A 12,242-nucleotide genomic window follows, 5' to 3' on the forward strand; every position below is an offset into this window, starting at 1 on the left:
CCAATTACACCCAACCTATTCCCCAACCCCTAACCCTAACCTAATGTAGGAACACAAGACTTAATTTTGAAAATGTGGGAACATAGGGGTGACCCCCAACAATCAATGATGTAGCGGTACAGAGCTAACGTTCGGCAGGCGTTGTCTTGGCTGGCGTTGGTGGCTTCGTGGTGTTGGCTGATGGGGTGATTTGTAGTAGCATGATCAAATAAACTATAGGATCACTGCAGATAGTAACGTTATTCTAAATATGATCATAATTTATTTTCCAGCGTTCAATCTGTCACTTTTGGCCAAAATACTGAAGATAGAAAGAAAGACTGTAAATAGGATGAGAATCATCTACATCTAGTCAAGAGAGCGAGTAACAATGATGCTACAGGTTTTGTTTAGGTTAAGTTTTGTGCCATACTTTGCCAGTTAAATCTCCTGCGTTACTAAAGATGGCAGGTAGTTGGCTTGGAAACCATCTGAGATGGTGTGCAGGCAGAATGAACGGCACCACTGGAGCTCTGCTGTCCCAAACTAATCAGTTGTCCTCTGGTCTGTCAGTGGCAGTAGCTGATGCATTCATGTTTATATTCCAGTAACCTGCTGAACGTAGTATTTCCTATTAGAGCCTATTGTGCCCACAATAGTGCACATACACAACTCTCCTCATCATAGCATGGCCGTCTATATGGCACCGTATGATGGTCTCTATTGGGATGAATGTTAAGTGAGTTGTGTAACAGGGACGCTCATACAAGCTCAGTGTCATAGACTATTTACTGTCTCGGTAACTGCTGCAGCCAACATCCCTTTTTAAAGTCTTTTTTTTGTATAGATTGACAGTTAATTCTGTAAATGCAGCCCACTTTGTTTTCATTTCTTTGTCAGTTCTTCCTCCAGTCTGTGGTGCGCCTTCTGCACAGCCTTTTCCTGATGAGAGGAGACGGCCCACTGCTAATGTACTGGAATGCTCTACTCTGAATAATGGCAAAACCAGTCTCTCTGTGACCTCCAGGAAGGTCCAACAAAAACAAAAAAAACATGCTTTCAGTCTTGGAGACTCATACAATCACAAAGTAACACAACTGTATTACTTATTGTGTGTACCTGTGATTATGCAAAACTAATCAGCGAGAATGTGTGAAAATGATTTTAGATTCATGTTGAACAATTGAAAAGTGAAGTGTGCATCTGTCTGTGATATTCACTGCTTGGATGGTTTGACACCTTATGATGAATCATTTCACAGTAAAACAAAAGTAATCAAGATATATCTTTCTGGTAAACCAGTAATCCACATGTGAGCATCTTAAAATAGAATAAAGGACAAATATCATTTTCTGCCTTTATTATCTGTATACGTACACTCTACTCACAATACTGGGTCCACAATATGATTTTTGTATGATCTTTGTAATGCCTCACCGTATATCTTTACTTTCTTATCTGTGACTGATGATTTATATACTTTCTGGTTTTTAACACTGTAGTATTCCTGTCAAAGGTTGTAATAGGGCTGCAACTAATAATTATTTTGTATGTTAGCTGTTTAGGTAGCTGTTGTAGGCTCCATTAATGGCGGGAACGATAGTAAGGTACTGTCTTCAGCCACATGACGGATACAGCCAGTGTGTCAGTGGGAAAAAAAGTTATTGCTGTTTGAAAAGGGCATTTCTGCACCCAAGACAAAAAGCCAGGGGAGCCGTTCACCCCTTCAGTTCCTCCCCTGTGCAGCCCCACTGCATTCAGACTGGAAAATAAATCAAGTGATGGATTATTCCAACTGTGTTTTTGCGAGTGGAAAAATCTCTACTCTTCGTGTCAGGAAATGATATATGCAAATTGAAACCTCGGCAGAAGATAAATGAGATTGTAAAATCTGAGCAATATGGAAGCTTCAATTTTTATAAAAAGAGCATCATGACTGGCTGCCTTAGAAAATCTATCTGGCAGCTCATGCAGTTATCAAACAGTGGAAAATCAAGCTGGAAGGCATTAGATCAGATGGAGACCAAATATTGAAGGGGCAAAAATTATAAATACAACAAACAGTCGACGAGAAAATATATATTTTAGACTTTTTTTAGACTTTGCACATCAAAGGTTTTCTTTTTATCATCATGTTAGTGTTTGATTTTATCTGGTTACATAAATGTATTATTTAAACACAAAGACATATTGTGTATTTCTTCTTTAAATAAACTTTAGATAAAAGTGTTTCCACTACCATTTTGTGTTTTGGAATTGGTGAAGTGTGCCAGTAAGTAAAGGAAGAAATCACTAATACTATATTTGAGTGCTATATCAAATGTATTTAAGTATCTGCAGTAAAAGTAGACATATAAAGACAAAGAAAGCCCCATTTAAAATGTTACTTATGCGATAATATTAGTGCATTATTTCAGGTGGTACATAGTCTAACTACTGTAACTACAGCCTGTGTACTAACTAGTAGTAACTAGTAACTAGAGCCATTTAGAAAGTACAATTAAGCCAGAAATGTACATTATTTCACCCTGAAATGCAGTTGAGTGGAGGTGTAACGTTATAGAAAAATGCAAATAGCCTATTTAAGTAAAGATCCAGTACCTCTACTTAAGTACAGTACAGATTAAGGTACTTGGGCCTACTTTGACCTCTGATGTTAGTCTATTCGACAGCAGACACTCACAGCCCCTTTAGATATTTAAGCAAGAAACAGCATCCTCTTGTGTTTAACAGACAGAGTCACAGCAGCTAAACACTTATTTAAACTAAAGATTTATTTTATCAATATAAATAATACGACACGAAAACAAAGTGATAAAAAGAACATACCTGTACTACATTATAAAGACTTTATTTAAAACAAACAAACTGGATCTGTCTTATTTATCCCCCTGCGTTGTGACAGAACGCCCTCTGATTGGCTCTCGCCTAGAAACTGGGCGGGACAATGCGACAGCGACGACCAATGGCGTTCGAGCTCAAAAAGTAAACAGACTTGTTTTGATCTGTCAAAAAAAAAAAAATCAGACGACCGAAGCTAACTTAGCTTAGCCACCGCGCAGAGGTTAGGGTCTCCCTCTTTCGACCACAGCAGCCGGCGTATAAAACCGGGTTGCTTCTGTACGAACACGAAGATATCGTCGCCTGTAACGTCACACAGATCTGTAACGTGACATTGACGTTTAACCGCAGCCTCCTTTAGCCCGCTAGCTGCGGGCTAAGAACAAATATGTGAGTGCTGCCATTATCGGACAGATAGGAAGCGATGAAGCCCGAACACCAGAGCCCTGCCATGGCCGAGGATGGAGACGTGAGTCCAATGTGCGGCCCGGCCGGCTCCTCGGGCCGTCCGGGCCGACAGACCTACAGAAGTTCTGCCCACTTTCGGAGCCTGCTGGACGGCCTGCTGTCTCTCAGAGAAGGGGGCATCCTGTTCGATGTGGAGCTGCTGGTGGAGGGTCGGCCCATCCAGGCCCACCGTATACTGCTGGCAGCCTCTTGTGATTATTTTAGGTAAAAAAAAACAAAAACAACTTGTTGCTTTCACTTTCTTTATTCCACCTCCATTTTAAAGTGGTGTCTTTATGTGAGCCTCAGCAGTATGTAGTCCTGACACTGTAGGGCTGAGATACGGTACATATATATATACAGGGGGTTACTGTGATATTCAGTGTTATATTGCCAGTTTTAAAATCTAATCTAAAGCTGTCATTGTGTAAAGGAGAAAACACCAAATGCATCAAACTTTTATACAATCAGAGGAGTTGGACACAGTCACTGTAACATCCGTCCAACATTGGGTTCAAACACAAACTGAATCAGCTGTTTCCTTCCTCATAGACTCCAATACCTGAGCTCTGTGTGTCGGGGGATACTGAGTCCCGATCCGATACACACACAGATCATCAGAACCAGCGTTAACTGTTTCAGCAGGTAGTCCATGAGCCTGTCTCCGGTTCTGTTCCTTCCTCGGACCTTCTGATAGGTACTGACCTCTGCAGACAGGAACAGCCAACAAGAGCTGCAGGTTGGAGATGTTCTGACCCAGTCGTCCATCACAGAGTGGATCAGATCCTCACGCTGCTCATTTTTCCTGCTTCTAACACACACAGGACCAAATGTTCACCGTCTGCCTGATATAAAACATGAATACATTATAAAGTTAGTCACCACTTTCCAACCCCCGACGTAAACAAACACACCCAAAAAGTGTGAGAGAGAAAGACTTTATTAAAGTATATCAGTGTAACTTTCAGACTTTGGAGGGCCAACTTAAACAATTTGAATCCATTAACACTGACAGCGAGAATCAAGATCATTAAAACAAACATTTGACCAAGATTTATGTTTAATAACTTCATATATTTAAAGAAATCTTTAACCAATGTGAGACGAGTTAGCTCTTCCAAATGTAATCAGTTACTGCGCTACGCAGGTGTATTTATATGTTATTAAACCTGTATAGAAACCAGTTATGTTATTTAGTCTTTATTAAAAAAAGAACCAACCACAACAATCTCAAAGTGAGAAGAGATGATTTACAGAATCAGAACAGAACAAACTCCAGACAATAAAAACGTTCTTGTAATAGTCACTGCTAATTGTTTTTGCACAAAAACGATGAAAGTGTGTGCGGTTTAGACTAACTTAAAGACAAATACAGGCAGACCAAATACCCAGAGGCCTCCAGGCTGCTGAACGTATCTCCGGTTCGAACCGGTTGTGTTTAAATCCACGTACAATAGCTCGCTCTAATCAGTGAGTGCAGGTGTCACAAGACAGAGCCGAGGTTTGGTGCAGAGTCCAGTTCAAACAGAGTTTCCCCTCTTGTACGCGACTCCCTGCAGCTTATCAGCATTGTCTTATGATCAGCGGCTTTTAGCTTTACTTTGCTGTTTGTGTTTACTCGTCTGCTCCCGTTGTGATGCTTTCAGCCGCTCACAGAGCCGGTGTTTAGACTCCGTATATGACGCAGAGGAGCGATACAGATGCATTGAATGTGAAGAGAAGTGTATCACTTTGTTCTTTCTATTGATTAGTAGCTTAGTGCAGGGCTGGAGGAAGCTTTCCTGTATGCATTGTGCCAGTAAACCAGAGCCCTGCTTTTGGTAGGTAGCCCTGTAATCCCATTACAACGCTAAAAGTAGGTAAAGATAAGACATTAACATCCCTTTACAGAAAAGCTTTTACTGTATGCGGTTGGATGTGCTTTGTAACAACAGCACAACAAAGTATATTAAACAGAGATTACATATGGAGGTTTTCTCATCTTAACGACAGCGTTTTCTTTAGTTTTCTTTAATGGACACTTCATAGTAGAAACTGAAGGAACCTGCAGAGAAAGAGAGGCGGATATTGTGCAACAGCAGAATTCAAACAGTGGTTTTTGTGGCTGCGTGGTAAACATCACACCCAGCAATTCGACGAACCTGATCGATGCATCAAATCATTCTTAGAAAACTGCTGCGTACCAGATTTAACACTTCCTGGACTAACAGCCAGCCACCAGGGTTGGTCAAGAAGTTGGTTTCTCTTTTGGAGGAGCTGGCATGTTGCTGCATATCCTGCACCAGCAGCCTGTGCACTTCCTGAGTAGGGGAGTAACATACGACAGAGAGCAGGCGGCCAAGTGATGTTGCGCAAGAAGAAATGAAGTGGATGAGACTTTATTTAAAGCTTTAATATGGAACATTTCTGCATTAAAATGTCTATAAACTCTATGTTCTATTTGTAGCTGAGTTGTGTTCTTACATTATCCCAAATGTTTCCAACAATGTTCAAACTCAATATTGATGGAAATAATGGTGCAGGCCAACAGGAGCTATTTAACAGTGTGACTGCTCTCTGTTAGGGGGATGTTTGCTGGAGGCCTTCGGGAGACGCAGCAAAAGGAGATCCCAATTCATGGAGTTTCCTACATGGCCATGAAGAAAATACTCGACTACATCTACACAGCAGAGATCGAGTTAGACCTGGAGTGTGTGCAGGAAGTCCTGATAGCTGCCACGCTAGTACAGGTTAGCCCTTTGTTGTTGTTTAGAAGATCACGTCGTTCATTGTTCTGTTCCTTTCAGATAATTACTGCCTCTTTGTGTTTTAAAGCTTGAGATTGTCATCAGCTTCTGCTGCGACTTCCTTTTCTCCTGGCTGGACGAGAGCAACGTTTTGGAGGTGCATCACCTCGCTGACGTCTACGGACTGCAGCAGCTCAACACCAGGATCCACTCCTACATCCTCAGGAACATCGTGACGTTGTCTCGGACCGACGTGTACCGACAGCTCCCCCAGGATGAAGTGTTCAAAGCGCTGAGCAGCGACGAGCTCCAGGTGAGCAGCGAGAACGAGGTGTACGAGGCGGCTCTTCACTACCACTACAGCCCGGAGCAGGTGGAAACTGACCAGGTGTACTTGCAGGTCAGTCCAAAGGTGTGTCTCCAGTTTTATACTCTCCCTCAGATACACACTATACACTGAGCAAGAAAGATGATTGAATGAATGATTGATTGTATACCGGCTCAGTTTGACTCACTTTATCTGCCTTAAGTGCGATCAACTCATTTTGTGTCTTTTTGGCCCGAAGGACAATCTCAAGATGCTCGATGCTGTGCGTTTCTGTCTGATTGAGAAACAAGTGCTGCAGAGGCTGTTTGGCAGGCTGGACCAGTGTCCGCTGAAGGACTCTGTGTCAGCCGCCCTGCGCTACCACGAGCAGGAGATCTGGCAGCCCGTCCTGCAGAGTCCCCTCACCCAGCCACGCTCCACCTTCCACTGTATCCTGGGCTTCGGGGGGATGTTCACCGCCAACTCCCTCTCGGCCAGCGAGCATTTGTTTCAGGTCTTCCACCCGAGCTGGGGGGAGTGGAGGACTCTGACTGCAGCTCACGCCCCCCGGATGTCCAACCAGGGCATCGCCGTGCTCAACAACTTTATTTATCTGATTGGAGGAGACAAGAACACCAGTGGGTTTCGTGCAGAGACCCGCTGCTGGAGGTGAGACCCCATCTTCTGTCTAAAAGAGTGCAGAGCGGAACTTATTATTATGTTATACCATGTTTATTAATCTTTTGATCGCTTTTCTCAATGAACTGTTGAAGGTTCATTAGAGCTGAAATGATTGGTCGAATTATCGATGGGTTGATCAACAGAAAATAAATCTAACTATTTTTGATAAAAGCATAAATTAGTTTTTAGTCACTTTTCAAGCAAAGATGCAAAAATCGTAGCTGGTTCGCTGATTTTCTTTACTTTTTATGATAGGAAACTAAGCATCTTATCTGAATATCCGCCAATATTTATTTATTTCTCTAACATTTTAAGGATTCCTTAAATTTGTCTCTAATCCTAAGAATCCCACCAACCCGCCGGCAGGTTTGAAATAAATGTTTTCTTTAAAAGATTGCAAAGTTACACCATTTATTATAGCCAGAAGCTGTTGGGTCTCTGTCAGTAACTTCTAGACCTGCGTTATATGAAACCTGTCCTAAGATAACTTCTGTTATATGACGATATATACATACAGAATTTAAATTTTAAATTAAAAACTGAAATAATTTCGGATTTCTGACGGTCCTTGAACTTCTGTGAGGAAAAAACCAACAGATCTGAGCTGAAAACTGTGATAATTTATCAAAATCACTTTATTCCACGTCTCATTTATAATTACCAAAACCAGATTCTGTAAAAAAAATTCAAATCTGCGTTCCTCAGCACAACTGGGGAGCCTTGAATGACCACACTCAGACTAACAGTCACATAAGGATGTAGAAAACGTGTTATATTTAAAAAGACATCAGTTCTCCCTGCTTCGAGCCACGGCTGTGCTGTTTCCATAGAGGTACAGGACTTCTAGCCCACTGTGAGAAAGAAACTCTCAGAAACTGCTGTTGGTTCTTTAAGGAGAGAATGTGACACCAAAATATGTAGTGAGATTAAAAATAAGCCAGGCGTCACTGGTTCAAACGCACCTGTGGCTTTTCTGTGCTGCAGTCTCTTGTTCCTTCTTGTCTTTGCTGATACAGATGTATTTACAGCTCTCATATAAAGCAGCAGATCCTCACATTTTCTAACAACTAATTGAATCATCGACTAATTCTTTTATTATTTTAAGTGTATTAAAAAACGTACAGTTGTTGGTTTATACAGGAAGTTTAAAATCCAAGAATCTGAATTTAAGGCCTTAAAAATCCCCTACATATGATTTTGACAGCTCTTGATTGGCTTAATAAAGTTAAATTTGCCAGGTAGGTTTCATTTATGAGGAATGCCTCAATATATCAGCGTGTAACAATAAGATCATTGAGAAATATAAGTATAAATAATCACAATATAATGCTCAAGTTCACAGTACGACCCATAAATGATATTTGTGTAAAGTTCAATGTTTCAGTCTCGCTTTTGAACGTGTTTTTGAGATAAATAAGTGTTGACTTTGAAAAACTAATAGAGAGTTTCCATGTCCTTATCACTTTATTGCCGGTATGGACATAAAAAAGGTCTCCAGTTGTGCTGAAACCTGCTGAATCCTGTAAAAGTTGAGTCACTTTGAGCTCGTCACACAGATCTTCTTCCTGCTGAGTCATATTTTTCCCATCTTTCCCAGATACGACCCTCGTCACAACAGCTGGTGCGACGTCCAGCCTCTGCAGCAGCAGCACGCCGACCACTGCGTCTGCGTGCTGGACGGCCATATTTACGCCATCGGAGGGCGGGACTACTGCAACGAGCTGGACGTGGTGGAGCGCTACGACCCGCGCACCAACACGTGGGAATTCGTATCGCCCCTGAAGAGAGAGGTATGAGAACTGTAATACCACTAGCCTCCACACGATGGTGCTACACACTCACCTGTGGTTTCCTGTGAGACACCAGCCTCCTTTAATGCTCCTGTAACACGGGTCTGTCCCTCCAGGTCTACGCCCACGCCGGAGCAGTGCTGGATGGGAAAATGTATGTCACATGCGGGCGCAGAGGAATGGCGTACCTCAAAGAGACCTACTGTTACGACCCCGTGGCCAATCACTGGACAGCATGCGCCGAGGGGCCGGTGGAGCGGGCGTGGCACGGCATGGCAGCCGTCAACGGACGCCTTTATGTAATTGGTGGAAGCAACGATGAGTGTCAATACCGGCGTGATGTCCTGAAGGTAAGGTCACAGGTCATCAGAGTTCTGTGTTTTTCATGAGTTTTTATTTTGTTTTTCATTTCTAAAGTCTCAGTTCAGTTATTTTGTGATATTCATTCATTGTGAGTTCAGACCTTACAAACACATCGACTGCCCGGCTCTGTAAACCAACACCAAAGCTTCCTCTTGTTGTGTGGTTAAATGTAATACACAATATCATTTCAGTTTTATTTCACTGAACTAAAATGCTTTTTCACACCTGGTTTTAGTGTTCAGTTGTAGTGAACTGTAACAACCTTGCTCATCAGTGGTGTGAAGGCAGTGTTTACTCCAGTAAACAGGAGCCTCGTCTTTCTTTTCTTCCATGTTTATTTCTGATATATTTCTTCAGTTTATTCTGTTTTCTATTTCCCGTCATTCCTCAAATGTAAAATAGGTCATATTTTATATTATTTATTATTCACTTTCTGACATAGTGACATATTTTTACAGATATTTCAGATTATATTATAAACTGTACAATGAACCCAAACAGTGAACTCTGTAACTGCAGGAAGTTTGTGTAAAACCAGAGATTTGGATGAAGAACTTTTTTTACAGTTTTATGAAATTAATTTCCTGTTGTTATGTTTTTTAGGTGGCGTGCTTCGACCCTGGAGCCAACTCTTGGTCTTTAATGACCCCCCTCCCCGCTGGACACGGAGAACCCGGCGTTGCGGTGCTGGACAGTCGCATCTACATCCTGGGAGGGCGCTCTCACGACAAAGGCAACAGGATGAAATACGTCCACGTGTACAACACCGACACGGACGAGTGGGAGAACGATAAGGACTTTAAGGAGCGTGTCTCCGGGCTGGCGGCCTGCGTGGCGCTCATGCCCCCTGCTGTGATCTCCCAGGCTAGGACCTGGGAGCAGCGCACCAAGGCTTCCTGGCAGGATGTGGACATGGACGACTCGGAGTCGAGTGACGACTGAAGCGCCCTCGCTGAACTGAACGTCTGAGCGCTGGAGGCTCGTGCACTTTCCATCAATGCATGTTGACTCTTAGGTACGTTGGGGAGGAGTTTTGTGGCGGCGGTGGTGGCAGCATCGTGCCCTCTCTTTGAGTGCCTCTGAACCAAAGTGTCATTCAGGAACTGCTTACTTTTTAAATAATCTCCTTAGACCGCCACACTCCGCCCATGAACCCCCCCGCCTGCTCAGATGCTCATGCTACTGTCTGCCGCCCACCTGTCATTACTTCCTGTCACTGTACCTGCCTCTGCACTGTTGATCACAGAGACGTGGAGACTACTGGCTATGCAATAATATGGATGATAATATGGGGTTGTAGGTTTGTGTGGGATCTTCTGAATGGGGTTAAGATGTTGGAGATTTACAGGCAGCAGCAGTTTCCTTTTGTTCAGTCAGTAAGCTAAATTAAAACTTTTTCTGTTATTAATTCACGTCTCATCTCCACCCTAGCAGCTGCTGATATAGCCGGGAATTATAATGGAGTTTGTGTCCGCGTCCGAACTACTGAGTGATCATTAAGTTGTTGAACATTGTGCCTTGTTTTTGGTGATATTTGTGGCGTTTTCCTGTTCCGGTGGAGCCTGTGGATGGAGACGAGCCTTCGGTAATGTGCCTCTGATATCACACTCTGTCTGGGGAGACTCTTATTGGACTGGTTTGCGTTCGTACAGGAACGACGAGGCACTGGTGCTACAGGTTGTAGACCTCGGGCTCGCAGTACGTTGCCATGTCCTAATCTTATTTCTGTCCTTTCACACTGTGTAATTTATTCAATCTCAATCCAAAGAGCACAATGAAGGGTCCTTTCAGAATCAGCCGGGTTGAGCTGTGCTCCGTGCTCCTGCTTCAGTTCTCTGTTTAATGTAGGCGTCTAAGAGTCCCTCCACTGTGTGTCCTCTGTCTCTCCGTCAGTGGACTCCTCCAGGAACAACGTCTGGTTCTAAATGTACTCTTCTTTTTTCATATAATGAGAGTTTATGTCTTAAGAAAAAAAATGCACTGTACTAGAACACACTGTTACACAACATATGCAAATTTAGTATCCTGTTCATTTTGAAATCAAATAAAAATAGTAATATATTGTGTGTGTGTGTGTAGTGTGTCTCTTGCACTTGGCCCAGATACACCAGTAAATTATGGTCCACATGTCCACAGAACAGGGCCTGCTATGTCTTGGACCAGGTGTAGCTACCAGATCTGGCCCCTCCCGGGTGTCAGAGCCGGTCCCAGGAGTTCAACTAAACTTCAACCTTCACACCGACAATCCAACAATCGCTCCTCCTCTCTTCCATGTGTGCTAATGTGAACACAAACAGTTAAATCAGTACATTTAACATCAGGTTGTAAATCATAAAATAAATAATGTATGTGGGGGGAAATGGAAATAGTAATCGAAGTACATGCTCACTGTATTCTTTGCTACATTAACAAATAAACAATAATTAAAAAAAAAATAATAATAAGTATCAGTTGTATTGTAATACACCTGGTTCGTTTGTTTGTTTGTTTGTAAAATATAAGGTGATTTTGTACAGACTGACTTTCGACTTATAAATACAAATTTTAAAACTAAAAATAATAGTAATAATTTTATTTTGATAGCACCTCTTAAAACAACTCATTTAAAATGTGTTAACAGAATTCATCTGAATAAGAAGTGAGACGAACTTAATTTCATACAAATAAGCTTTGTAAAATGCTACATATGAGTGTAATATATTTACTAGTTTCAGCTTCAGTTAACTGACTGGAATTGGTGCGAGTTGCCTTAATAAATACTTGAGTTACTTTCACTCAAATTCATTCATAAACAGATTTTACAGTGTTTGTTCTCATTCCTCCAGAGTGATGTTTAAATGATGTCTGTGCAGAGTTTGACTCTAGAAAGATGTTTTGAGGTCACTGAAAATCAGATTTTAAGGGGCGGGGCCTACGAGTATGATTTCTGACATCACAAATAGTTCAGGAAGTTATACCTGGTCCAGGTTCAACGTTTACAGTGACATCCACCAGTGCACACACACTGAGGATGGACTTTAAAGTAAATGAGAAGACAAGTATATTTATAGAGTCTGGACTTTTTAATAAGGTAAAATGACTTTTAAAGGATTTGAATGTGTAAATTAT

General features: G+C 42.1%; 1 protein-coding gene across 2 annotated transcripts; it reads left to right on the top strand.

Annotated features, from left to right (window-relative positions):
* Nucleotides 1–2,964: 2,964 nt before the first annotated feature.
* Nucleotides 2,965–11,200, top strand: klhl22 (kelch-like family member 22). 2 transcript variants are annotated; one of them, XM_035657698.1, is made up of 7 exons: nucleotides 2,965–3,492; nucleotides 5,831–5,996; nucleotides 6,082–6,393; nucleotides 6,560–6,969; nucleotides 8,579–8,771; nucleotides 8,888–9,121; nucleotides 9,738–11,200. In XM_035657698.1, the coding sequence occupies exons 1-7, from the start codon at nucleotides 3,245–3,247 to the stop codon at nucleotides 10,074–10,076; spliced, it is 1,902 nt and encodes a 633-aa protein (XP_035513591.1). In that variant the 5' UTR covers nucleotides 2,965–3,244; the 3' UTR covers nucleotides 10,077–11,200. The 2 variants fall into 2 exon arrangements, with proteins under 2 accessions (XP_035513591.1, XP_035513589.1); XM_035657696.1 differs by having other exon boundaries at nucleotides 2,966–3,492; nucleotides 6,082–6,405.
* The last annotated feature ends 1,042 nt before the right edge of the window (nucleotides 11,201–12,242 follow it).

The sequence above is a fragment of the Morone saxatilis genome, unplaced genomic scaffold (assembly GCF_004916995.1).
Source record: "Morone saxatilis isolate NCDOM2014 unplaced genomic scaffold, NCSU_SB_2.0 Contig16, whole genome shotgun sequence".
NCBI classification, from domain to species: domain Eukaryota; kingdom Metazoa; phylum Chordata; class Actinopteri; family Moronidae; genus Morone; species Morone saxatilis.

Bases quoted from the DNA above. Each gene is read 5' to 3' on its own strand.
- klhl22 (XM_035657696.1), top strand. From the start codon at position 3,245: ATGAAGCCCGAACACCAGAGCCCTGCCATGGCCGAGGATGGAGACGTG. The intron at 8,772-8,887 runs GTATGAGAACTG...CTGTCCCTCCAG, and splicing joins TATCGCCCCTGAAGAGAGAG to GTCTACGCCCACGCCGGAGC. The intron at 9,122-9,737 runs GTAAGGTCACAG...TATGTTTTTTAG, and splicing joins ACCGGCGTGATGTCCTGAAG to GTGGCGTGCTTCGACCCTGG.